The sequence below is a fragment of the Pezoporus wallicus genome, unplaced genomic scaffold, assembly GCF_028554395.1.
Source record: "Pezoporus wallicus isolate ANWC-B61680 ecotype Strahan unplaced genomic scaffold, APGP_CSIRO_Pwel_v1 contig_14248, whole genome shotgun sequence".
Classification (NCBI taxonomy): Eukaryota; Metazoa; Chordata; class Aves; order Psittaciformes; family Psittacidae; genus Pezoporus; species Pezoporus wallicus.
In genome coordinates this window covers 38,739-63,758 of record NW_026635346.1, presented here as the reverse complement: position 1 = coordinate 63,758, position 25,020 = coordinate 38,739, and the positions used below count along the sequence as shown (strand labels likewise).

The window sequence follows — 25,020 nt, the reverse complement described above, 5'->3', positions numbered from 1 at the left end:
CCCTCCCTTCCTCAATCTTATCCCAAAGGTGCTTCCTCCATCGCGGATGGGCTCAGCCTTGGCCAGTGGTGGCTCTGCCTTGGACCCAGCTCTATGGGTTTTATGGGATGCAGGGAAGCTCTGAGCAGCTCCTCACAGAAGCCACCCTTGAACCCATGGGCTGCCTGAGCTGCTTCCCATATCCCATAGGGAAGCTCTCGGAGCGAACAGCAGAGGGCCTGAGAAGCCATGCCCATTCCTGATCCCGAGGCAAAGCCTTCCTGCTTTTTGTGGTGGCAAAAGACCTGGGAGCCAGGCAGGAAACAGCCCTGAAAGGGAACTATTGGAATGGAATAAAGAGCATCCGCAACGTGTTAGTCCTTTGAGAAGGGAATAAAGGGCTGCTGAAGTGCACTGGGGCACAGCTCAAGGGCCACCACCACTTCAGAGGCACTTGAGGACGCGTTGCTTCCCGAGCTCAAAAGCCTGAGTGAAACCGGGTTGCGGATGCTGCTCCTGGGGAAAGGAGCTTGGGAATCCTCCCCAGGCACAGCTCTGTGGTGGCATCACTGCTGCGGGACAGAGCTGCTCAGAGCCCGAGGGGCATCAACTTGAGCTGAGTGAGCATAGAACCAGGGAATGGGTTGGGTTGGAAGGGACCTTAAAGCTCCTCCATGGGCAGGGACCCCTTCCACTGGAGCAGCTTGCTCCAAGCTCCTGTGTCCAACCTGTTTCCTGCAGCCCCTTGGGGCACTGGGAGGGGTGTCACAGGCAGCTCTGCAACAGCACAGCCCCAGCCGCTGGTGCCAGCGCATCCCTGGGGCTCCGGGGCACGACCACGGCGCAGAGGCAGCATCCTGGGGCTCCAACCCCAATTCCCCCCCTTCCCTCCCGCTAACTGGGATCCAGCAGCTTCTGAGCAACGTGGAGGGCCACGGACTGCTTCCTGCAGAGTGCAGCTCGGTGAGCAACTGACTCTGGGATCAACTGACTGCAGTGATCGATGGACTCGGGTGATCGATGGATTCTGGTGATCGATTGACTCTGGTGATCGATTAACACTGGTGATCGATGGATTCTGGTGATCAATTGACTCTGGTGATCAATTGACTGATGATCGATTTGACTCTGGTGATCGACTAACTCTGGTGATTGATTGATTCTGATGATCAATTGACTCTGGTGATTGATTGACTCTGGCGATCAATGGACTGATGATTGATTGACTCTGGTGATTGATTGACTCCAGTGATTAACTCTGGTGATCAACTGACTCTGGTGATCAATTAACTCTGGTGATCGATTGATGATTGATTGACTCTGGTGATCGATTGATTCTTGTGCTCAATTGACTCTGGTGATCGATTGACTCTGGTGATCAATTGATTCTTGTGCTAAATTGACTCTGGTGATAGATTGACTCCAGTGATCAAATGACTCCAGTGATCAATTACCTTTGGTGATCGATTGATTCTGGTGATCAATTGACTCCGGTGATAGATTAACTCCAGTGATTGATTGACTCCGGTGATCAACTGACTGATGATCGATTGACTCTGGTGACCACTTGACTGATGATCGATTGACTCCGGTTATCAACTGACTGATGATTGATTAACTCCGGTGATCAATTGACTAATGATCGATTGACTCCGGTGATCAACTGACTGATGATTGATTAACTCTGGTGATCGATTGACTGATGATCGATTGACTCTGGTGATCAACTGACTGATGATCGATTGACTGATGATCAATTAACTCCGGTGATCGATTGACTGATGATCGATTAACTCTGGTGATCAACTGACTGATGATCGATTAACTCTGGTGATCGATTGACTGATGACTGATTAACTCCGGTGATCAATTGACTAATGATCGATTGACTCTGGTGATCAACTGACTGATGATCGATTGACTGATGATCAATTAACTCCGGTGATCGATTAACTCTGGTGATCGATTGACTGATGATCGATTAACTCCGGTGATCAACTGACTGATGATCGATTAACTCTGGTGATCGATTGACTGATGATCGATTAACTCCGGTGATCAATTGACTGATGATCGATTGACTGATGATCAACTGACTGATGATCGATTAACTCTGGTGATCGATTGACTGATGATCGATTGACTCCGGTTATCAACTGACTGATGATTGATTAACTCCGGTGATCAATTGACTAATGATCAATTGACTCCGGTGATCAATTGACTAATGATCGATTGACTCTGGTGATCAACTGACTGATGATCGATTGACTGATGATCGATTAACTCTGGTGATCGATTGATGATCGATTAACTCCGGTGATCGATTGATGATCGATTAACTCCGGTGATCAACTGACTGATGATCGATTAACTCCGGTGATCAACTGACTGATGATCGATTGACTGATGATCAATTAACTCCGGTGATCGATTAACTCCGGTGATCGATTGATGATCGATTAACTCCGGTTATCAATTGACTCAAGCTCTGGCTGCGGGCACAGCGCCTCCGTGTCCCGGGGCCCCTCCAGGCCCGCCCCTCCCTCCGCGGCCTCCGCTCCCGGCCCCGCCGCCGGCTCCGCTTGGCCCCTGACCCCTGACCCGGCCCCGCACGGCCGCGCCCCCCGGCGCTCCCCCGCCCTCCCGGCGCCGCAGCCAATGAGCGGCGGCCGCCACATCCGGGGCCTGAGCCCCGCTGCCGCTCGCGCTCGGCCATGGCGGAGGTGAGTGAGGAGCCGCCGGTGCGCTCGGGATGGGCCTCGGGCCTCCCCCGGCGGAACCCGGAGCCCCGGCACCCTCCGGTCCCGGTACCCCCGAGCCCCGGCACTCTCCGGTCCCTTCAACCCCGGGCCCCACCACTCCCAGGGCACCGGCACCCCGAGGCCTACAGCCCGGCGCCGCTCGGGCTCAGGGTGCTGCGGCCGCGGGGTGCAGCGGGGCCCACCGGGGCCGGGCGGAGGGCAACGGGCAGGGGCCGGGGCCGAGCCCCGGGAGCAGCCGCGGGGCTGCCCGGGCCAGGCCTGCGGGAGCGGGGCCGGAGGGATGCGGGTGGATCTGCGGGGTTACGGGGACGGAGCAGAGCCCCGAGGCTTTGGCCCGGCGGGGTGGGATGGGAGCCGGAGTCTGAGGGGTGATGGAAGGGGGCTCAGGAGGGTCGGAGGTGAATGATGGGGTCCGAGCAGTTGGAGAGCGCTGCCGGGCAGGGCATAGGAGCAGGAGAGACTTTGGGATTGGTTTGAGTGATGGGAGAGGGAGACCCACCTTGAGAGGGGGATCCCACAGTGGTGGTTGATGGGGGCCTCGTGCCGAAATGCTGCTGCCATGGCTCCACCGCGCGCCGGCTGCTGATGCCGTTCGCTGTCGCATCTTATCACATCCTTGAGATATCCCCATGCTGTTGTAATGGTCGTGGTGGCACATCCGTGCTTCGTTTCCATCGTGAGGTCCTCGTGGTGACCACGATGTGGGAAGAGGACACTGGGAGAGATTGAGACTTCACTATCAGGGTGTTGAAGCACTGTGAGGAGGAAGGTGCCATCTGGTCTCTCATCTGTCTGGGGGGGGTTTGCTCTTTTTAGGGAGATGCAGGAGCTGCTGGTGTCCCACAGATGAGGCTGGAGTATCTGCAGCAGTGAGTGATTGGGATGCAGGTTTTCCTGAGCTCTGTGTCTCTTGTCCCCTGTTTGTTTGCTTGTTCAGGTGCAGGATGAACCCGTTTCCGTCCATTCCACTTCCCTCTGGCTACAGCTGGAGTTTGTAGAGGAGGGACCCATGTCAAGCAGTAGGGGAAAGGCAAAGGAACAAGGAAGGCTTCTCACTGGGTCTGAAATAGGGGTTAGAGTAGCTCAGGGAGCCATGGGAGTTATTGAAGATGTAGCACTGGAAAGGGAAACCTGCACTCTTCTTCCTCGCTTCCTTGTGAGGGTGGTTTCAGCCTGTAGGTGTTGGGCTTGATGGTTCTTATGGATCCCTTCCAACTTGGGCTACTCCGTGACTCTCTGCAAGGTGTTCTCTGGTAGTGCTCTGGAGAAACCCAGTTTGTACTCATGCCTGAGAAGCAGACATTGGCACTGCCCAAAGTGAATGGAATTCACCCCTGCACCCTTCCCTGCTGATCAACCCTGCCACCAGCCAGAAGAGCATCTCCACCTGGACCAGGAGCTCCTGACCTGGAGATCCCCACCAGCACCTTGATGTCTTTCTGCCCTGTGTAATGCTGTTGCGTGTTCTGTTTCCTGTGTGATACCTGGATTTGAAGCATTGGACTGCAGCTCCTCACCTTCAAACACACCCCTGGCATCAGGAGTCAGTGGGATTGGGAATATTCTCTCTGGCATCGTTCATGTTTTGAAGCCAGACCTGCCTTTCTCCCATGCTCCTTTGACTTGTTTCTGTGGGCTTCTGGGTTTGTAAACCGTTGGAAGGCTTATTAAGATCAACACCTCTTTACATTTGGGGGTGGAGTGGGCTATTGGTCACTTATTTCTCCCCTTCTCATCCCAAATCCGGTGGTGCTGGTTATTTCGTGGCAACTCCAGCTCAGAGCAGCTCCCACTTGCTCTTAATGCTGCGTTACTACTTTGGGGAAATAAACTGCCAAGTTGTTACCCTGTCATATTGCCTGTCACTCTTCATTCCAGCACCTGATTGTTAATGTAAGATCTCATCATTCCTGAAGGATTCTTGACATCCTTTCAAGCTGGCCCAGCCACTGGGACAGATTCAGGCTTTGCTTTCAGAGTCCTTTACGTGCAGCTCCTTATCGATCCCTGTGTGAAGGAGGTGCAATCCATAGATACAAAGATGAGGGTTTCAGCAAAGATCACTGAGGACTGGAGTGTGAGCTTCCCCTTATCCTGCTCATCAAACCAGGGATGCTTGCATGGAAGGCTTTACCCAAGAGGGTTCTGTACTTGGTTGTGGTCCAGCAGAGCCCAGAAAAGCGGCGCTGATACTTCCTTGAGTTCCGAAGCTGTTGCCTGATATGACCATGCTCCAAATGGAGCCTGTCTGATTCCTTTCCATCTTCTTCTCCTTTCATGATCCCATAAACTCCTTCCTTTTCTTTTGGTGACCACCTCTGGGCTCTGCCTGCAGCTACAGTGGTCTCCAGTGGGGTTCTCATGCCTGGGGACAGTGATCTGCAGCGTTGAACCAGAGGCATCCTCTTTTCCCTGGTCCTAGTAGAGGAGGGAGCAGGAATTCCACCGCTGCTTCACACATCCTTCTCCTTCCTCCTTCTTGAGCCTTCTTTCTATGGCAATCTCTTTCCAGGCCAGCCATCATCTCAGTGATAATTAGACCTAAAAACCAGCTGCCTCTGTGTTGCTATGGAATTTGCAGTTGTATGTGTTGGTACCTGAAGGCTCCAACTCCAGACCCAAAATCTGGGGTGGCTTTTCTGGTGTACACTTTGCTTTATTGTTAGAGGATGCATTTTGATGTGAGGCTGGGCTGTGCTTTCAGTTGTAAGAGCCTCGTGCTGCAGCACTGTGGATGTCCTGGCTCCCACTGAGGAGCACCAGTGCACGGCTGAGGTTGTTAATGGCTGAGCATCGTAAACCAGTGTCAGTGGTGACTGAGGGACTGTGATTTTCTTCTGCAGTCGGATGCTCTCAGTCACCCAAAGGCCCTGGTTAGTCCCCTGCTTGCTCCCCACCTAAGCTGAGCTTGATGAACAGCATTTCCCTGCACAGCAGCCCAGGCAGCAGCAGATGTCCTGGGTTCTTTGCCAGGCCTCAGCCCATTCTGCTGCCTGAACTTCCGAGTGAGCACTGAATGCCAGAGGGCAGGTGCCTGTTCTCAGTGTCTACCTGTCTCACCTTTTCCCACCTCACCTGGGCCATTCCCAGTCCTACCAGGCTCCTTTGCTGCCTGCTCAGCACTAAATCTCTTTACTCACCCCTTGGAGCCTTCTGGATGTGGTGAGGAGTTAGGCAGAAGCCATTGAGTTGTGGCTGTCTCCGATTGCCTCCAATGGGGCAGCTCCTAAAAATGCTGCCTTAGACAAGCATGATGTGTGCATTTAGAATAAGGGTCCAAGTAATTCTGTGAGGGAAGATGTAAGACAGAAAGATCTGAGGTCTTAAATTGGTGAGAGGAGAAATAGTTAATGGAGTGCTGAAGATAAAGTGGAAACAGCTCCATACACAGAGAGCCAGGCGAAGGTGATGGAGCTGGGGGATACACTTGAGCTCTCTTTGCACAGTCTCTCGTGCTGCCCATGTGGGTTCTGTTAACTTTGGCTTTGGGATGGCATGAGTTGCATTGCCTGGCGGGGTCACCTTCGAGGAGGAGATGTCTCAGGTGTGGTTTTCTCTTCTCTTCAAGGCCTCGGTTGGGCGGCAGAGCCCCCGGGTGGTGCCGTACCCAGCACGCAGCCTATGTCCTGCAGAGCCCGCCCTTCAGACTGCAGCAGGTACCCGTGGTTTAAGTCTGTGTCTGTCTGTTGGCCCCGTTTCCAGAGGAGGCAGAGCTCCTGTGCTCAGCTTGTCTGTTCCCTTCTCCTTCTGCCATCTTCCAAACCTGTCAGTGGACTTCCATGCCATTTGACAGGGAAGTATTAGAGATGCCAGAGCTCTAAGTGCCCATTTGCCCATTCTTTCTATAAGGGGTAGTTATCCTCAAACCACCTCAGGTGAAGGAAAGGCTTCCCCAGCCATTCACGTGTTGTGACACCAGGGAATCCAGTTGGGACAGACACACTAATACCCAGAAAACCCTCAGCTTTCGGTCACTTGTGGACTTGAATGTGCAGAGAAGCCAGAGTTGGTGTTCCCAGCCCATTTCTACCTCATCTCCTCCTCTCCCTTCTCATGGCTGCACACACATAAGAAGGGATCATCCCAAGCTTTGTTGCAGCTGCAGATTTGGTCCAGGGTGGTGCTAGTGTCCAACTTCTTTTAATCCCTGCAGTTGTGTCCATGGGCTCAGCTGATCATCGACTGAACTTAGCAGAGATCCTTTCACAGAACTATGGTGTACGGGAAGAAAGGGAGGAGGAAGATGATACTCAGGAGAAGCAGAAATCTTTAGAAGAGCTGGAGAAGAGCTTCAGTGCCCCTCAGGTAAAGGCAGCGAGGGAAGGGAAGAGGGGGTTGGGTTTGCTTTGGATTTGCTTCGCTTCCTCTGTATAAACACAACTGTGCTGTCTGGCATCTCTTCACCAGCGTGGAATCTAGTATAAAAAGTAAAGATAATGATTTAATAGTGTGTAATAAATGCAAAGTAATTAAATGTAACATAGAGATATAAAAAGAAATATGCTTTTTAATGCCCTTGGCTGGGCTGAAAGCTACTGGCTTCTCCCCACCCCTGAGAAGAGCAGGTTATGGTGGGTCCTGTTAGACCTCAGTGCCTCCTTCCTTACACAGCATGACCCGAGGCAGATCAGAGCCCCCAGAAGAGCAGAGGTGCCTTGACTGCCTCTGCATATCTCTGTGTTCACTGCAGCTGGTGTTGTGCTCGGTGATTGTTCCCTTCCTGATGAAGCTTTGTCCTCCTCTCGCTCAGAGCAGTGAAATGCCATTTGAGGAGCTGCTTGCACTTTATGGCTATGAGGCATCTGATCCCATCTCGGAGCAGGACAGCGAGAGCAATGATATTACTCCAAATCTCCCAGATATGACTCTGGATAAGGTAAGAGCAGCTCTCTGCTTGGTGTGTGCTCTTAGTGCTGTTGGTTACTGGGCTGTCTGGAGCTTGAGGCATCCAGGAGCTCTTTTCAGCTGGGGTTCAACTGATGCCAAGGGAAGGGGCCTGCCTAGGTCTGGTGTCCCAGTGAGGAATGCCAGCAGCAGCAATGTGAACATAAAGAGTTTAGAGGAGAGAGCTGTTTAAAAAGACCACTGTAAAAACTCTTTATGGAAGCTGGGTTACAAGTCTGGGCACACAGGTGTGGCTCTGGAGAATCAGGGAGGGTTTGCACCTTGCCAGGTGAAGATGTGGCTCCTCTTCTTCTAGCTACAGTCTATGGAAAGCTCTTTTTCTCCTTCCAGCAACTATCTGCTATGAGGGGAGCTCTACAGAAAGGACCACTTGCTTGTCCTCTCTCTGGCTTCCGTGGGAAGCCACTCTTGACACTTGTCAAGGAGCTTCTAAGGAAAATAATCTGGGGGTGGTGGGGAGAGTGAGGGAGAATCTGTCTTTGGGGTTTGAATTGGCCAGGAATGCTTTACTCTAGGCCTCATACCCCACCCCACCCCTCCTCTATTTTCTTCATTTAAACATATTTTTCACTTTCTTGTTGTTGTTAAAAGGAACAAATAGCGAAGGATTTGCTTTCAGGGGAAGAAGAGGAGGAGACACAGTCTTCAGCTGACGACCTGACGCCATCCGTCACATCGCATGATGCATCGGACCTATTCCCAAACCAGCCTGGCTGTATGTGTCCCTAAGTAATTGGGGTTTCTTACTTAGATGTCATGTGCAGGGTAAAGCAAGAAGGGGTTTCTTTCTTTTATCACTCGGTTTCTTGACATCACTTTCCTTCTGGGGGCTGCAGATAACCAAACCTGAGTGCCAGTGGTGCTAAGGAGTGTTGGTGAAGATGTGATAGAGTGGAGATGAGGGATAATTGCCTTTGGGTGTAACTCATACCATTGAGAAAGTGAGAACTGCTTTGCTGCCTGCTGTGGTTGCAGTCTGAGAGATCAGCCCTTGATCTGACATCTCTAGAAGTGAATAAATGCAGTAGTGTGAGTGCTGTGATACACAGTGGCAGTTCCTACATATGGGAAACCGAAGTGCAGAGAGGGAGACTCAGCACAAAGTGGTCTTATCCCGTCTGCTACCCTGCAGAATGAAGGAGCCTGAGCCCCCCAGGTTGGTCAGCAGCACCCATGTAGCAAGGGGGCATATCCTTGTATTTAATCAGGGTAAGTTGTCACTGTGGATCCTGATGAAAGCAACTTTAGGACAGGAAATGAAGGGAAGGAGAGGGAACATAGAGCAGTGTGGGGGGGAAATAACTATAGGTGTTTTCCTTTCCCACAAAGCAAACAACTTCCTTGCTGATGAAGACAAAGAGCCCTGTTCATCTCCATGTGCTTCCTCCATGGCTGAGGATTCGGAGGAGGATTCCATCCCATCCAATGAGTGTAAGAAGGTAAATGATTGGGGCATGTTGGGAAGGGGAGCCAATGCAGTGTGCCTGAGCCTGAGGAAAGCGTGATACCAAAACCAAGGAATTCTATCTCTTTTCTTTTTCCTTAGCACCTTGTATTCTGTGGGAGGTGGCAGCAGATGTGGGTTACAAGAGGTACTTTAAATCCAATCTTGAAACCTGCATCTGAAGTTATCTTCTGCTTCAGCTGTGGCAAATGCTGCTGTGCCTTGGCAAATGAAAACTGCAGCCTGTAGCCCTATAAAGGTGAAAAGCTGTGCAATATTCCCAGCAGGATTTACAGAGGGGGCAGCACCATAGGAAAGAGAGGAGCAGACTTCCAAATACATCCTAGTTGTGAAGGTTGCAGGAGAGCTTCTGCATGACTTTGTCTCCAGCTGAGCTGCTTGCCATATATCTTCACCGTTAAAACTATGTAAATGCCTCCAGTCCCCACAGTACCATCTTGTTGGTAGTAAATCTTCTTAGTTAGCCTATAAAATACTCAGGGTTCCCTAGAACAGTGACAGGGGGGACTACCAATACATAAATCAGCCTCATAGTGTTCCAGCCCCTAAATCATGAAGTGCTCCTCTGTGCCTGCGTGGAGCTGTTTCTATTTCCATTTACCAGCATCTCTGGTGATGTTTCAGGAGATCATGGTTGGACCTCAGTACCAAGCCACTGTTCCCATCCTCCACTTGAACAGGCATGGGGAAAAAGGTAAGCACCTGCTTTCTGTGCCCTGTTTGGATGGAGGGCTGCTGTATTTGGGGGGCCTTCATTTGGAGGTTGTGTCTGATAACCAGGGTGATACCAGAAGCAGCTTGTGGGGTTTCTGAATGAAGTAGCTGACAGAAAGCTCCGTCTGCAGAAATCCCTTGTTTCCTCTTTGGGTCTTTTATCCTTGCAGACTCTGAGCAGATAAGTTCAAGGGGATAAAAGTGATCTGTTTTGCAGGGCCTGTTTCACATTTACCTGTGCAGCTCTCAGAAGGTTTCTGTGTAACTCTTATCAGTGCTCTCAGCCTTCTGTATTAAGAGCACAGATTTAGTGTGTGTTTTCCATGTTTGCATCAGTGTGAAATGAAAGTAAACTGATAGCAGATCTCAGTGGGGGGCCTTCTGTGCTCTGTCAAGTGCCTCTGACCTGATTTTAGTGATTTTACAGGGCAGAAGGGTTGGTTCCTTTGCCTGTGGAAACCAGTTCAGTCCAGGAAGTGCTGATGTCTTCATTTGAATAGAAAAATCTCAGCATTTCTGATGATTTCCTATTGCAGAGTCTTTCTTCTTGCTTCCTCTATGCTGTTACTTTACTTCAGCATCTCTCTGCATTCTTGTGTGCTGTGTTCTCATGTAGAAAGAGCTTTGAAAGCTGAAAGGGGCAAGAATTACTTGATGGTCATGTGTGCTCCTGTGGGTGAAGCAGCTCCTGGAGGAATGTTAGAAGCTGCTGGGGGGACACTCAGCTTTCCAGCTGCTTAGTTCTGTGTCTAGGACAGGGAGAAGGGCTTGAGCCTAAGCCAGGGTTGTAGCTCAAAGCTGCCTTCAGCTCCCACTCCTCTTGTTTACTGTGTGCAGGAAAAGACACCTTAGAACTTAGGGGTTTCTAATAATGAATCAAAGCAACAAGCTTTGAGAACATGGTAACAAAATCCTTATCAGCCAACTCTTCTGAAGAAGTGGAAGCAAGCTGAGCCTGTGCCAGGGCTTGATAAGAGGTATAGGGAGCATTAAGCATCTCCACCTCCAGTATTCCCAGCGATGGTTGCCATCCCTAGTGCCAGGTTGTGGGACCAAGCCCAGGTTTCCTCCCTCCTTGTCTCTCTCCTGTGCAGACCATTCCTGAAAAGCAGTGGAATTCTCTGTTTGATTATCTTATTTCAGTGCTTTTTCTGTTAGCCTATGAGAATGAAGATCAGCTGCTTTGGGACCCAAACATCCTCCCCGAGAGAGAGGTGGAGGAGTTCCTGTACCGCGCGGTGAAGCGGCAGTGGGACGAGCTGTCCAGCAGCAGCCTGCCAGAAGGAGAGATGGTGAAGGACAACGAGCAGGTAAGTGTGGGGCTTCCTGCAGGGATCCTTTGTTCCTGCTTCATAGAACCATGGAATTCCAGAGTGGGTTGGGTTGGAAGGAGCCTTAAAGCCCCTTGCCATGGGCAGGGATACCTCCAACTAGAGCAGCTTGCTCCAAGCCCCTGTGTCCAACCTGGCCTTGAACACTGCCAGGGATGGGGCAGCCACAGCTTCTCTGGGCACCCTGTGCCACAGGCCTGTCTGCCTCAGTGCTGTACCCTCAACGCAGTCACAGTTGCTTGTGGCATGCATGTAACAGGCTGGGTACTGTTCTAACTGTACTCTCCCAGTCTCCCAAACACAGAGCTTGTAGCAGGGTCACCTTTTTGGCTCTGTCCTCTAGAACAGCATCTGATTCTTCTGTGAAGCCAGCAGAAGATCAAACATTTGGCTAAGAAACGAGAGCAGTTGTGTTTCCTCCATGTAGCCAGGTTAGATTCTCACCCTAAGTCTGCAGGAGGGCAATGGCACCCCAGAGGCCTGCAGAGCTGCAGACTTAGGGTTTGTGATCCGGTGCCTCCAAAAGCAGAAGCATCTCCTCTGATGGTCACAGTGGGGTTAGTGGCAAAGTGGCTCCTGGGAAAAAGAGGTGACAAAGGTGAGGCTTGAGCAGGTTGGTTTGGGGTGTGTGGCTCAGTTACACGCTGGGAGTCTTTGCCTTCTCTTTTTAGGCTTTGTACGAGCTGGTTAAATGCAACTTCAATGCAGAAGAGGCACTGCGGAGGCTACGGTTCAACGTGAAGGTCATCAGAGGTGAGAACCCCCTTGCTTGGGGTCTGCCCCAGACCTTGAGGCATGTGTAGAGTCTGGAAAGAGCTCCATCTCCTCCACTTCCACTTTCTCTCTGCTCTAGATGAGCTTTGTGCCTGGAGCGAGGAAGAATGTAGGAATTTTGAGCATGGCTTCAGGGTCCATGGGAAAAACTTCCACCTTATCCAGGCAAACAAGGTAAGGGCATTCCCCACCGCATCCCACTAAGACGGAGGAAAGGAGGCACGTGCCTTGGCACCAGAGGTATGTAGTGAGCCTCAGCTAATGCAGGAAGTTCAGGACTGCTGAGTTCCCATCCCAGGCTTTGTGTTGACTCATGCTATAGCAGGTGATGGGCTGTTCACTGCCCTGCTCTGCCTTATTTTCCAGGTGGGAGAAGTCACAAACACCACTGACCTGCATGAGTGATGTCAGTTAATTACTGATTAGCCCTTTCTGGAGTCTCAAAAGTTCTTTCCAAACTCTCAGCCCTTGCAGTGCTTCTGTGAATGAGTGAGTTGAGCATGTGGATGTTTTGTAAAGTCCCCTGGGGTCCTCTAGAACCAAAGATGCTGTTGTAGGGAAGAGCTGGGCCCCAGGACATACGCTGCTGTGCTGGGAGTTGGCAGAACCAGAGAGTCCAGTTCTACTGCTGATTAATTGTGGGCATGTTGATGCTGGCCAGTGAAAATGGATGCAGGTTTGCTCTCTTGATGGTAAACGTGCTGCTGGAAGCGCAGGGATGTCCTGCACCAACACTGGGCTCTGCAAGAACAACTGTGCACTGTGGGGAGCCCTTTCTTGGGCCGATTACCACCTTGGAAAGCTCACTTTGTGCTGCTGTTGGGGCAGCTTAGATGTGTCCGTAGTGCTAGAAATGACTGGAATTTTTCTATGCTGCTTAAATGGGAAGCTGCTCCTTGCTCCACACCTGGAGGTTTCACTGGGATCTCTTTCCCCTCAGGTCCGTACCCGGTCAGTGGGCGAGTGCGTGGAATATTACTACATGTGGAAGAAGTCGGAGCGTTACGACTACTTCACTCAGCAGACACGTTTAGGAAGGAAGAAGTACGTCCTCCACCCTGGAGCCACGTGCGTGGAATATTCTCACCCTAAACTTAGTAACTCTAAGCTCCCAGTGAAGATTCCTGCTGCAGAGCACCAACGCTTGCTCCTCTAGAAGGTTGCTGGGGTGGGAGTGGGGAGGGATGCGCTGGATGCTCCCACAACCTGATCCCTGCAAGCGTGGGGAGGGGAGAGGAAGCAATGAGTCGCTTGGTTGGGCACTTTGGGTGTCAGAAACCACTTTTCATTCAAGGCAAAGGCAAACAGAAGCACGCAAGTGAAGGGCAAGGGCAGGGATTCAGGGCTGAGCTCGGTGACTCAGTTCAGGGAGGTTTAGGGAAGGGAGCTTTTGAAGTTCAAAGTTACCATTTCTGGTGGTTTGGAACCTGAATTCGTTCCTTTCCCTGCTGCCACCCTTCGAGGCAAATTCCTCACTTGGAAATGCATGCAGGTAGGGCAGGCGCTGCACAGAGAGGTGGAAACCGAAACGTTTTAAAGGTCAAACTGAAGTATTTCAGTTGAATGCATTAAATCCATAGATGAAGTCTTAGATAATCACTTTTTATTGTGATGCAAGAAAGGAAAATAGCTGAAATCCCAAATCCCTCCAGGATGGGAAGATATTTTCCCATCACTTCCCTTTGCTGGCATGCCAGCATTGCCACAAGCCACCCAAGGGGAGGAGGTGTTCCCTTTAAGGAAGGCCTGTGGCTATCTGTTTCCCTTTGGAAGGGGCTGAGGCTCAGAGCTCTGGTTGGGAAAGCTGCGGAGCCCCTTCAGGTTTCTCCCAGGCTGATCTTGGCCACCCTGAGCTACCTTCAGTCACCTCAGTGCTGTTTAAACTGGGCTCTGCCCACCAAGGAGGGATGGACATTGGTTCCAGTGAGGTCTCTACAGTCCTGTTGCTTTCTTTGTGGCTGGGTTGTGATCCCAGCCCTGTTTTCCCTGCCTGCATCCTCACTGGCAGGGGTGGCAGTGCTGACTGTCTGTCTCCACAGGGATTACACCGACAATGACTTGGATGGGGGTGAAGTTGAAAACTCCACTCGTCCTCGGAGCTCCCCTCCCATTCCCTCTGGAACTGGCTGCCTGGATTCCCACTTCAGTCAAGACCAGATAGCAATAGAGAGCACAGGTAATGTCCTTTGTGTTCTCTCTGCCATGGGGATAACTCATCTCCCTCACTCAGGGGGTCTGGGCTGCGTTTGCCTTTCTCCCATTGCCATTATCGAGCTGTTGCTCTTTTCCCCCTACCTTGCCAATGGGTTCACTTTGCCCTGTGCCAAAGAGCAGAGCTTGGTGTGAGCAGAGAAGACTTTGGCTCTGCCTTGACCAGTAGTGACTGAAAACTGCTCCAGAGGCTGATTTATGGCACCAGGAGTTGGGCTGTACCTGATACTGCTCCCAGAGGGATCTGGCTGTGAGCAGACACACAGGGAGTCCCAGATGGGTTCCTTCCCTCATTGTCACACTGCAGATGAGGCCTTTGTGTAGGCATCTCGCAGGGGCTGCCAGCACGAGGGGGGAGAGACTTTGGATTAGCTTTATCTTGGAGTGTCTCTGAGATTCCCTTTAATTTCCATAGAAACACTGCTGGCCTCCCATCTGCTGGCTGCATCTTGCCCTCCTTGGGCCCTCGGTCGCTGTAATAAACCTTTGTGCCAGCAAACTGGTTGGGATTTAGGCAGGATCGAAGTGGAAGCTTGGACTCACTGCAGCTTTCTGTCCCTTGTCCCTCCCCCTTTCTCCCTCCCTGTCTCTCTTGTCTGCCTCTCCCCTCCCCATGGGATGCACAGAGCCCCTGAGCGTGGAGAGCACTGCCTGCAGCCTGGGCAGCATGAGCGAGTCGGGGCAGGGCTACGAGTGCAGCACTCCTTCGGAGACCAACTGCTCCTTCGACCCCCAGGAAGAGCCATCCTCAGGCACCCCCTCGGCTCCCTGCCCTCGCCACCCCACCGCCAGCACCGAGCCGCGGCTCTTCCCTCTGCCCCCGGCGGCCCCGGCACAGGCGGAGAAGCAGGAGCCCTTGCAGAGCTCTGGTGGGACGCTAAGCATGGACTTCCCTCTCCCTGCAGACATTAAGGAGGCTTTGCCTTTAATCGCTGGCCCTGTGGATTTGGACAGAGAGCCAGAGGTGGCCCCTGCGCAAGTGTCCTTATCGGTCACAGAGTTTGGCCTCATCGGCATCGGAGATGTAAATAGTTTCCTGAGTGCTCACCAGGCTTGTCCAGCTCCTGTGGCTCGGTCGGAGCCTTTGTCACAGTGAAAGGCTCCGCTCATGGACTTGTCCCAGACCCAGCAAGGACTTTGAGCTGACTTGACTGAAATCCGGGAGCTTCCGCTGCTCCCCAGGGACAGTTTGGAGCTGTTGGTCAGAACCCGCCTTTCCATCCTCCTTGATCCAAGTGAAACCAAACACCTTTCTGCTCCAGTGTGTTCTGACACCAGCCCGCAAAGCTGGTGGCTGGCTGTGGTGATGGGGGGGGAGCTCGCTCACCCCCTCTTGCCTTGACCCTGTGTCACCCCAGGTAATGCCAGGCTCAGAGAGTCCCTGCCTTGGGACAGGAGAAGTGGCCTTGGCCCCAGAGATGCTTTGAGAGCAGGGATGTGTCACCGGTGCCATGGGGACCCGGGGCGCAGGATGCAGTCTGCAGGTCCAAGAGCTTAGGACATGCCCAGGAAGCACGTTCCAAGGGACAGGCATGGCCATGCCAGAGGAGGAGGATGGAGGAGCCTTTGCCCTTCACCCACAGGTAGCGTGTTGCCGTGGAATCATCCTGCCCATTCCCGTTGTGGGTCCTGGCACCCTGATGGTGATCTCTGCCCGCTGCTGTGTGTTCCTGCGGGTGGGATGCAGCTGGAGGCCGGCCTCAGGTCCTGGCGAAGGGATCCTGTGTGTGCTTAAGTCCTTCTCGCCTTCCCTTGCAGGGAATTGTCCTGGGAGGAAAGGGAGTTTCTAGACACCCCCCCCCAGAGCTGTGCCGCTTCGGTGCCCGGCAGTGAAGGACTTGATCCTTGTGAGCCCTGCAGTGCAGGAGGGGAAAATGCAGATGGAAAGGTCTGGAACTTCCCAGCTCGTGCAGCCATCCCAGCTGTGGGAGGAGGAAGATGAGGAGGGCACCAAGTGTGGTGCCAGCATGGAATCCTGGGCAGGAGAGAGCATCCCTGCCCCTTCCTGCAGCACAGGGAAAGCTGTGTTCCAAGAGGAAAGTCTGTCTTTACTGCCATTAGCAGTGCCCAGGGAGGTGACAACAGGGCTGTGCTGGAGGCCGGAGCCGCTTCGCTTCCCGGGTGTGTTCCAGGGCTTGGGTTTGGCACTGGCTTCAATGCACGTGTTCTCCTTCCCTTTTTATCCATGCGGGAATGCTGTCCGGCTGGCGCAGACCTTCCCTCCTCCATTTGTTTTCCACATTTGGGAAGGGGTTGAGGTTTTCTGCTCGCTTTGATTGAGCCCTTTGAGCTGCCATCAGTGGGTCTGGACGGTGACTAAACCCATTAACCCGCATCCTGTTGTCGCCAGCCCTGGGAGGTGGTGCTCAGCCCCGCGGGAGGGGGGGGATGACAGGATCATACCTTGTGGCTCCTCTTCCAAGCCCCAGGCTGGTTTCATGGGCAGGGCTTTGCTGTGAGGGGTGCTGAGCTCCATCCATCACCATGTGATAACTGGGCTCAAGGGGAAGGCAAACACATGGAACCAGAGTGGAACCACCCGGCTCCGAGTCCTCTTTCCTGGCTGGAGAGGAAGCTCCTTGGAGGGAAGAGAAGCAGAGGGGAGGGCCAGACCTCAGCCTCTCCTCTCTGCCAGCCACAAACAGGCTTAGTTTTCCCCAATCCCTTCTTTCTTTGGTTCATTTCAAGCCCTCCCGAGGCAGGGATCCCTTATTTATGTTCTCCAGTGCTGTTTACAGTCGCATGGGCTCCTTCACCACCGGGGTCCTGCTTTTCCCACCCATCTTCCAAAGGAGAGGAGGGCAGGAAAGGGCTGGGCCAGGGGGGAGGAAGCAGGGGTTTGGTGGGGTTTTCTTTCTCCTTTACAAAGCACATTCACTTTGAGCCACTCCCGCTGCTGGACTCGTTCCCCCCCCAACCCCTACACTGTGAAGTGAAACTGCCTTGAAGCCCCCCTCGCCGCTATTTATTTAATTAAACCCCTCATTTGAAAGTGAGCAGGAGCCTCTTGTGCTGTCGGAGCCGGAGAGAAGCAAAGAAGAGGGTCCTCACCTCGGCCTCATCCTGCCCTGGGGCTGTTGGCCGTTCAGCGTGGAGGCTTTGATGCTCTTACAGGTGCTCTGGTTCCTTTGGAGAGCCTGTGGTTGTGGTAGGAGGAGAAGGGACCCATCCCTCCATCCATCCCTCATTGGCTTCAGCCAGAAACTACATCCAGCGTTCCTGCTGCTGCTCCCTTGTGTGTTGCTCCCCACAAAGCCCCTCTGTTTTGTCCCAAACTCCCTAAGTTTCCTTCTCCAGCTCTTGCCCAGGGCTTTGGGGGTGATGGCAGCTTCCCATCTCCATCCTCAGCTGGAAAACCAGCAGGAAAAGGGCTTGGGGAGCTCTCCTGGTGCCATGTTTCCCCAGGATCGGCCCTGGATGCAATGGGGAGCTCTAGGTCTTAGGGGGTCCCTGTCCTTTGTCTCATCGCATCCTCTAAAGGCCCTTCTGGCTCTGGAAGGTGCAGGACCAGCGGGACCAAACCCCCCACCATCACCACTGCATCCTGCGGGGACGCTGCGGGAGCGGCGCTTCGACGGCAGAGGGGGCACCGGGACCGGGACCGGCTCCTTCCCGGGGCACCGGACATCGGATCCCGCTGCAGTTGCAGCCCCTTGGAGCGGAGCATCAGCATTCCCCAGGATGGGGCCCTGGTGCTGGAATGAGTGCAGGACCCTACGGGAAGCACAGGAGGAGTTGATGGTTACCTAATGGATAGGGGCCAAGTGCCAGGCACCCCCCCACCCTCCCCCGCGGCCCTGCACTGCTCAGCCCCCTGCCCAGCCCCACACAACTGAGCTGGGATTGTGGGGCCGGGCTCAGAGCAGCTCAGAGCCGGGGCTGGGCTCTTCCGGGGTGTCTCCAGCAGCCACAGCACGCTATAGGGCAAAGTCCTGCCCATGGGGCTGCTCCGTGAGGCCATTCCATGGGCACGGGAGCTGCTGCCTTATTTTGCCCCTCTCTGCCCTGCTGCAGCAAGGGGCCTGCAGCATGGGGTTGTGTGACCCCACCAGGCTGCATCCTGTCCTCGCTGAGCCCCCCACCTCCACATCTGAGCCCCTAAAACTGAGTGGGAGGCTCAGCACAGCCCAAGGCCTGCTGGGGGCTGCGATGGGGCTGAGCTCAGTGTGGGGAGAGGCTGCGTTAAACCCTGCATCCTCCCCACCCAGGGCATAGCTTGGGCACCCCACAGTGCCACCAGCCCCCCCTGCCTCTAGCATCCCCGCAGTATTCCCCCCGGCATCTTCTCCAGTATCCCCCTCTGCATCCTCTGAGCACCCTCCCAGCATCCCCTCCTGTATCTCCTCCAGCATCCCTCCCTGCATCCCCTCGAGCATCCCCCCCTGCATCCCCTCGAGCATCCCCTCTAGCATCCCCCCTGCATCCCCTCGAGCATCCCCTCCTGCATCCTCCCCTGCATTCCCCCCAGCATCCCGCTTCTTTCCTGTCCCGGAGCTCTTCCCCTCCCACCCCTAGGACCCGGGGCCCACAGGTAGCACGTGTGGGGCAAACCGGGCCCCAGCAGCAGCACCGGGGCCCCGCAGCACCCGCGGCCAGGAGGGAAGTTGCATCGGGGCACATGGGGTTGGAGCAGAGCAGAGAGACCCCAGCAAGCAGCTCTTGGCCCTCTCCTTAAATCCCAGAGCACCCCAGAGCGTTTCCAGCTCCGCTGCTTCCCCCCATAGCCCGCCCCACACCCCCCAGCCCAGCCCCACGGCTCCAGTTGGGTGCTTTCCCTGTTATTTGTTTCCTTCCGTTCCTGATTGAGACTCGGGCCTGGAGCAAAAGAGCCGGGTTCCGGCTGTCCCCGGTCCCACCGGGAGCTCACATGGGGACCCGTGTTTGACCCTTTGCTCCCATCCCTGCTCTGCCACATCCCAGCAGCGGGCTCCGGCACCGCCTGAGCCTTGGGGAAGCGATGTCCCACATCCCAGAGGTCGGATCCTGCCTTAAAACAGGAGCTCCTCCAGACGGAACAACCGGGCCTGTGCCAGCCCCGCAATCCGCACCCCCCCACCCCGGCCCCGCCTTCTTCCACTCTCGGCTTTTCCTTTTTTCCCCCTTTTTTCCCCCATTTTCCCTCGGGAAAGGAGCCCGGGGCTGGAGGAACCCGCAAGCGGCCTCACCCCCTCCCTCCCGTCCCCTTTCCTCGGGGGCAACCGGAGCTACCGGGGGGGGGGGTTCCCCACCGCCCCACACCTGCCCCGGCCCCTCCGCAGCCCGCGGGCGGGGGCACCGAGCGGGGCTGCCGGTGCCGCCCCGTCCCGCCCCAGCCGCGCTCCGCCCCGTCCCGTCCCGTCCGCCCGGACTTTACCTCCCGGCCGGGCCCGGCTCCGTTCCGGGCCATGTGAGGAGCGGGGCCGGGCCGCAGGGCCGCCACCGGCAGCGCCATGGAGCGCAGGAAAGTGTTCGTGGTGCTCGACGTGCTCTGCCTGGCGGTCGGTGAGGGCTCGGGACCGGCGGATCCCGGACACCCCCCCCCCCCCCCTTCTCCTCCTCCTCTCCCCCGTCCTTTCCCCGATCCCCCCCCCCCCTCTCCGGTGGGGCTGTACCGGGGGGGGGGGGGGGGGGGGGGTCTGAGTGCCCCCGGTGCCGGGGCTGCACCTGAGCGGCCCCACCGGCGCCGTTTCCCTTCCGCGGCGGGCACCGGGCCCTACCCCGGGGCTGCGGGGCCCCGTCGGGGATCCCAGCGCTTGGAGCGGAGGGAAGGGGGGGGTGTTGGGGTTGGTGTCAAGCGTCGAACCGGGGGGTGGAAGCGGCGACCGAAGGGGTCCTGCGACGTTGGCCGGGCTGGGGCCGTTCCCGTTTGCCGCTGCCCCGGGGGGGGCGTTTCCAAACGCCCGTTTCTAAACCGGGGAAGCTGCGAATGGAACCGGGCTAAAAATAAAGGCCCAGGTCGTAATTCCGGCCTCAAGGAGCGGGGCGGGGGGGGGGGGGGGGGGGTGTCTCCTGGGTTTGTTTGGGTCCCGTTTCCCTGCTCTTGTTTTTCGGGAAGCGATTTTGGAGCATGGGATTGTGCAGGGAGGGATACGGGGTCTGATCCGAGCCACGGGGGATGCTTGAGGTGGATGAGGAGGAGGTTGCGAGAGGGGGACCAATACACATACACACATACACGTATACATACATACACATGCATACATGCATACACCCATATACACATACATACATGCACCCATATACGCATACACATACAGACATACACACATATACACATACACACATACATACACATACATCATACATACACACACACACATACACACATACATACACATACATCGTACATACACACATACACACATGCATACACATACATAATACATGCATACATACATACACCCATACATGCATGTACATACATACATGCACACATATACACATACACACGTACACATATATCATACATACACACACATACATACATGCACACACATACATACACGTACATCATACATACATACACACACATACATACACATACATCATACATACACACACATACGCACACACATACATACATACACATACATACATACACACATACATACACACATACATACACACATACATACACATACACCATACACACATACATACACACATACATACACACACATACATACACATGCATCATACATACACACACATACATACACATACATCATACATACATACACATACACACATACATACCCCCCCACACACACATACATACGCAGACATACATACACACACACACACATACATACACATACATCATACATACATACACATACACACATACATACCCCCCCACACACACATACATACGCAGACATACATACACACACACACACACACACATACACATACACATACACATACACACATACATACACACACACATACACACATACATACATACACATACACACATACATACCCCCCCACACACACATACATACGCAGACATACATACACACACACTTACACACATGCACACACCAGGGCTTGGTCCCGGTCCCGGTGGCTCCGCCCGTTTCTTCCCGTTTCCCCGGGTTGGTGCGGGCGGGGCCAAAGGTGCTTGTTCCCGGGAGACGGTGGAACAAGGGCCGGCGGAAGCCGCTGGGAAAGGCGGAACCGGGATCGGAGCCCGGCCTCAGGACGGGCCGAGCATCCCCCGTGCTCCGGGCCAGGAGGTTCCTCTTTGATGGGCAGGGATGGGGCAGAGCCCCCCACGCTCCAAACCACGCTGATGCCGGGGACCAGCCCGTCCCGGCCGCTTGCAGCATCCCTGCAGAACCCGGAGCGGAGCAGGGGATAAGGGAGTCCTCACCCCCCCCCACCCTGCATCTCCAGGCATTGGCTCCCCTGGAGCCGGTGTGAGGGTCCCACTGCTGCGAGAGCCTCTTCTCATCGGTTCTAACGAGCTGCATCCTCCTGGGCTGGAAGACCCTGAGCAGTGGGAGGAGAGGGCACAACATCAGCACCGGGGAGCTGTGGGGCAGCCCTGTGGGTGCCCCGCCGCCATCTCCTGTGGTATCTGGGCGCCTCAGGCAGCTGTGGGTTGTGATAGGGCTCTATCAGCATCAGGGCGAGTCCTCCTGGCCCTGGGGTGCGGGTGGCTCCGGATGGTGTCCCCCGGGGGGTGCCTGTGTTGTCCCCCCCCCTAACTCCTCACCTCTCCTCTGCCTTGCAGCGTCTCTGCCCTTCGTCATCCTGACGCTGGTGAACTCCCCGTACAAACGGGGCTTCTACTGCAACGACGACTCCATCCGCTACCCCTACAAGGCGGACACCATCACCCACGGCCTCATGGCCGGGGTCACCATCACCTGCACCGTCGTCATCGTAAGGAAGCGCCGTCCCCTTCCCTCTTAGGGGTGGGATGCTCCCCCAGGCGTTATCCAGGAGCAGGGGCCCAGCACACCCACCTCCAGACGCCAACGGGGCCCTTGGGTCGGGAGCTCCCTTGGGACCTTCATGCCATGGGGTCGGGCACCGGGAGCATCCCATATCCATGGTGCTGGGGAGCTGCTTGATAGCTCCAAGCCCTTCAGCCCTTGTCCTTTGCAGCTCTCATCAGGGGAGCTGTACCTGGTCTACACGGAGCGCCTCTATTCCAAGTCGGAATTCAACAACTACCTGGCTGCCCTCTACAAGGTGGTGGGGACCTTCCTCTTCGGAGGGGCCATCAGCCAGTCCCTCACTGACCTGGCCAAGTACATGATCGGCCGCCTCCGGCCCAACTTCCTGGCTGTCTGCAATCCCGACTGGTCCAAGGTGAACTGTTCCATCTACGTGCAGCTGGACAACGTCTGCCAAGGGGAGAGCAGGAACGTCACCGAGTCCAGGTGAGTTGTGGGGCTGGGGGACAGCGATGCTCTCCTGCCATGGAGGCCTCACCACCCCTTTTGCCCCGTAGGTTGTCCTTCTACTCGGGCCACTCCTCCTTTGGGATGTACTGCATGATGTTCCTGGCGGTAAGTGCCCCCATGGACCCTGTTACCCAGTGCCCCCCTCACCCCACACACACACTGGGTGATGGCTCCCCAATCCCCTATGCAGCTCTATGTGCAAGCCCGGCTGGTGGGGAAGTGGGCCCGGCTGCTGCGTCCCACCATCCAGTTCTTCCTCATCACCTTCGCCATCTACGTGGGCTACACCAGGGTGTCCGACTACAAGCACCACTGGAGCGATGTGCTGGTGGGGCTGCTCCAAGGGGCTCTCATCGCCATCCTCATCGTGAGTGTCCCCGGTGCCACCCAACCCCGCCATGCTCCTTGGGCCGCAGCGGTCCCCATGCGTCTCCTTCCCGATGCTCTTATCCCAGGTCCGATACGTCTCCGACTTCTTCAAGCAGCGTCCCCCGAGGCCCTGCGATGGGAAGGACCCGGAGCGCAAACCCAGCCTCCCGCTCACCATGAGCGACCCCGACCGCAATCACTACAGCTACCGGGGCGCGCCGTGAGCCGTGCTCCGCACCGGGCTCCCTATGGACCGCTGGCTCCCTATGGAACGCTGGCTCCCTATGGACCACTGGCTCCGGTGCCGCTTGCTGCCGCAGGTACCTGCGGGTTATCCCTGCCTATCCCCACTCCTGGTGTTCTCCGTGCCCGTGGTGCCCCTGCGCTGGCACCGGTGCCCGGTGATCCCAGCATCCTCCCTGAGGGAAGGGAGCTCCTTGGTTCCTTGTGTGTCTGAGTCACGCTCCCAAGCTGCCATCCCGGCTTTCCATGCGCAGGGAGGGGAAGGGAGGCACGTGGGATGGATTTATCAGGCTGGCAAATGGCACGGAGCGAAGAGCAAACTCCTTGGGAAGCCTGAGCTTGCCTGGGCTGTTATCCCTGTCGAATGATCCAGCCTCATGAGCACAAGGAGGGCGGCTGCTGGGTTAGCAAGGATTAAAGCGATCCAGACCTTTCTCTGTTCCCTGATTCCCTTAGAAAGCAACGCTGGTTTCCAGTGTGTGTGAGCGCAGGGAGCATGGGAAGGGCTCTTCCCACTTCCTGATGCTGGGAGCAAGGGATTCTTGCACTCACCGTGCTTGGGGATGCTCCAGCCTTTGTCTCTGCTGCAGCTTCAGCTGATGCTTTAGGGGGTAAGGGGGGGCAAAGGGAGAAGCTTTCTGTGGTAAAGGAAAACCGATGGGGATGTGGAGCTGGATGTGGGGTTCCGAACACCTCGGGAAGGTGGGGAATGGGCCACGGAGCGGGTCCCAGCGCAGCTCTGGAGCCTCTTCCTCAATTCCACACGTTTTCACGATGTGTTTTGATACAAAAAATGCGTTTTCTAAATGAGATCATCCTTAAAGAATGTCTGTGTCAGGCCTGGTCTCTCCTGCCATGGATGCTCCCGGCCTTGGGGTGGATGGAACGGGGCTGAAGAGAATCTGCAGAGCCCCATTCCCATGGGAATGCTGGTCCCATGGGAGCAGCATCCCCTGGGCTCCTTGCCCGCGGTGCCCATGCGCTGCTGCCTTCAAGAGGCTTCTCCTTCACTCAGCCGAGCCTTGGAGAGGTGAGAAAGAGCCGTGGCCAGCGCAGGATCCGGGCTCCATCCCGGCTGGTCCCATCCCTGCTCCCGGGAGCCTCCGGCATTCCCGGCTCCGCAGCCGCTGCCCTCAGCAAAGGGGGAAGGGAAGGGAGGGGAGAAGCTCTTGGAAAAAGTGACGTTTTTGTGCCTGCAGCTCCCTTGGCTGCTCTGGCAGCGCAAGGACAGAGCCTTGGCATGGGATAGGGATAGGGATGGGGATGGTGGCAGCAGCAGGAGCAGAGCCAGGGGCCTTTCAATGGGGGGCATTGGGAGGCAGCGTCAGGCTTGAGGGTGAGCTGGGGCTCCTCCATTGCCCCCGTGTCAGCCGCTATGGCACCGGGAATGCTGTAGGCTCCTTCCAGCTCTGCAGGGTACCAGGGAACACCGGGATCATCCCATCCTGGGCTCAGCTCTGCCTCCGAAACCACTCACTGGTGCTGCTGGTTGTGAGTGACTCCAGTCTGGACAAGCCCTTTGCGGATGCTGCTTTGCTCCTGCAGATCCTTCCCTGCTCCCCACAACGGGATCCTTCCCCCTTTCCCAGCCCTCCAGGCTCCTGGGTTAACATCTGATGGTGTCAAACAAAGCCGGGGGGATGCGGCAGGAATCGCAACCGAAGGTCTGGGAAGGAGCAGCAGCTCCTGGAATAGGGAGCAGGAGGCATCAGCCGGGGCTCCCTTTTCCCCTTTATCCTGGGCTTTGGTGCTCAGCAGCTGCCCCAGATCTTGGCACGGTCCCACCAGCTCCTCTGTGCAGCCAGGAACGTGCCTGTTCCCTTCCCTTGAGATCTGATTTCACCCCTTGGATGCGGCTCTGGAAA

General features: G+C 55.3%; 2 protein-coding genes across 7 annotated transcripts; both read left to right on the top strand.

Annotated features, from left to right (window-relative positions):
- The first annotated feature begins 2,617 nt into the window (after positions 1-2,617).
- Positions 2,618-15,418, top strand: MIER2 (MIER family member 2). Of its 6 annotated transcripts, none has more exons than XM_057419985.1 (13): positions 2,618-2,705; positions 6,313-6,400; positions 6,898-7,049; positions 7,495-7,620; positions 8,241-8,364; positions 8,979-9,088; positions 9,739-9,808; positions 10,987-11,138; positions 11,831-11,912; positions 12,013-12,107; positions 12,874-13,001; positions 13,973-14,109; positions 14,771-15,418. In XM_057419985.1, the coding sequence occupies exons 1-13, from the start codon at positions 2,697-2,699 to the stop codon at positions 15,238-15,240; spliced, it is 1,743 nt and encodes a 580-aa protein (XP_057275968.1). In that variant the 5' UTR covers positions 2,618-2,696; the 3' UTR covers positions 15,241-15,418. The 6 variants fall into 6 exon arrangements, with proteins under 6 accessions (XP_057275968.1, XP_057275952.1, XP_057275959.1 ...); XM_057419969.1 differs by having other exon boundaries at positions 7,435-7,620; XM_057419976.1 differs by having other exon boundaries at positions 7,435-7,620; positions 10,972-11,138; positions 12,874-12,977.
- Positions 15,419-19,462: 4,044 nt separating this feature from the next.
- PLPP2 (phospholipid phosphatase 2) lies at positions 19,463-23,981 on the top strand. Its single transcript, XM_057420049.1, has 6 exons — positions 19,463-19,625; positions 21,865-22,016; positions 22,242-22,519; positions 22,591-22,648; positions 22,734-22,910; positions 22,999-23,981. The coding sequence occupies exons 1-6, from the start codon at positions 19,574-19,576 to the stop codon at positions 23,134-23,136; spliced, it is 855 nt and encodes a 284-aa protein (XP_057276032.1). The 5' UTR covers positions 19,463-19,573; the 3' UTR covers positions 23,137-23,981.
- Positions 23,982-25,020: the final 1,039 nt, after the last annotated feature.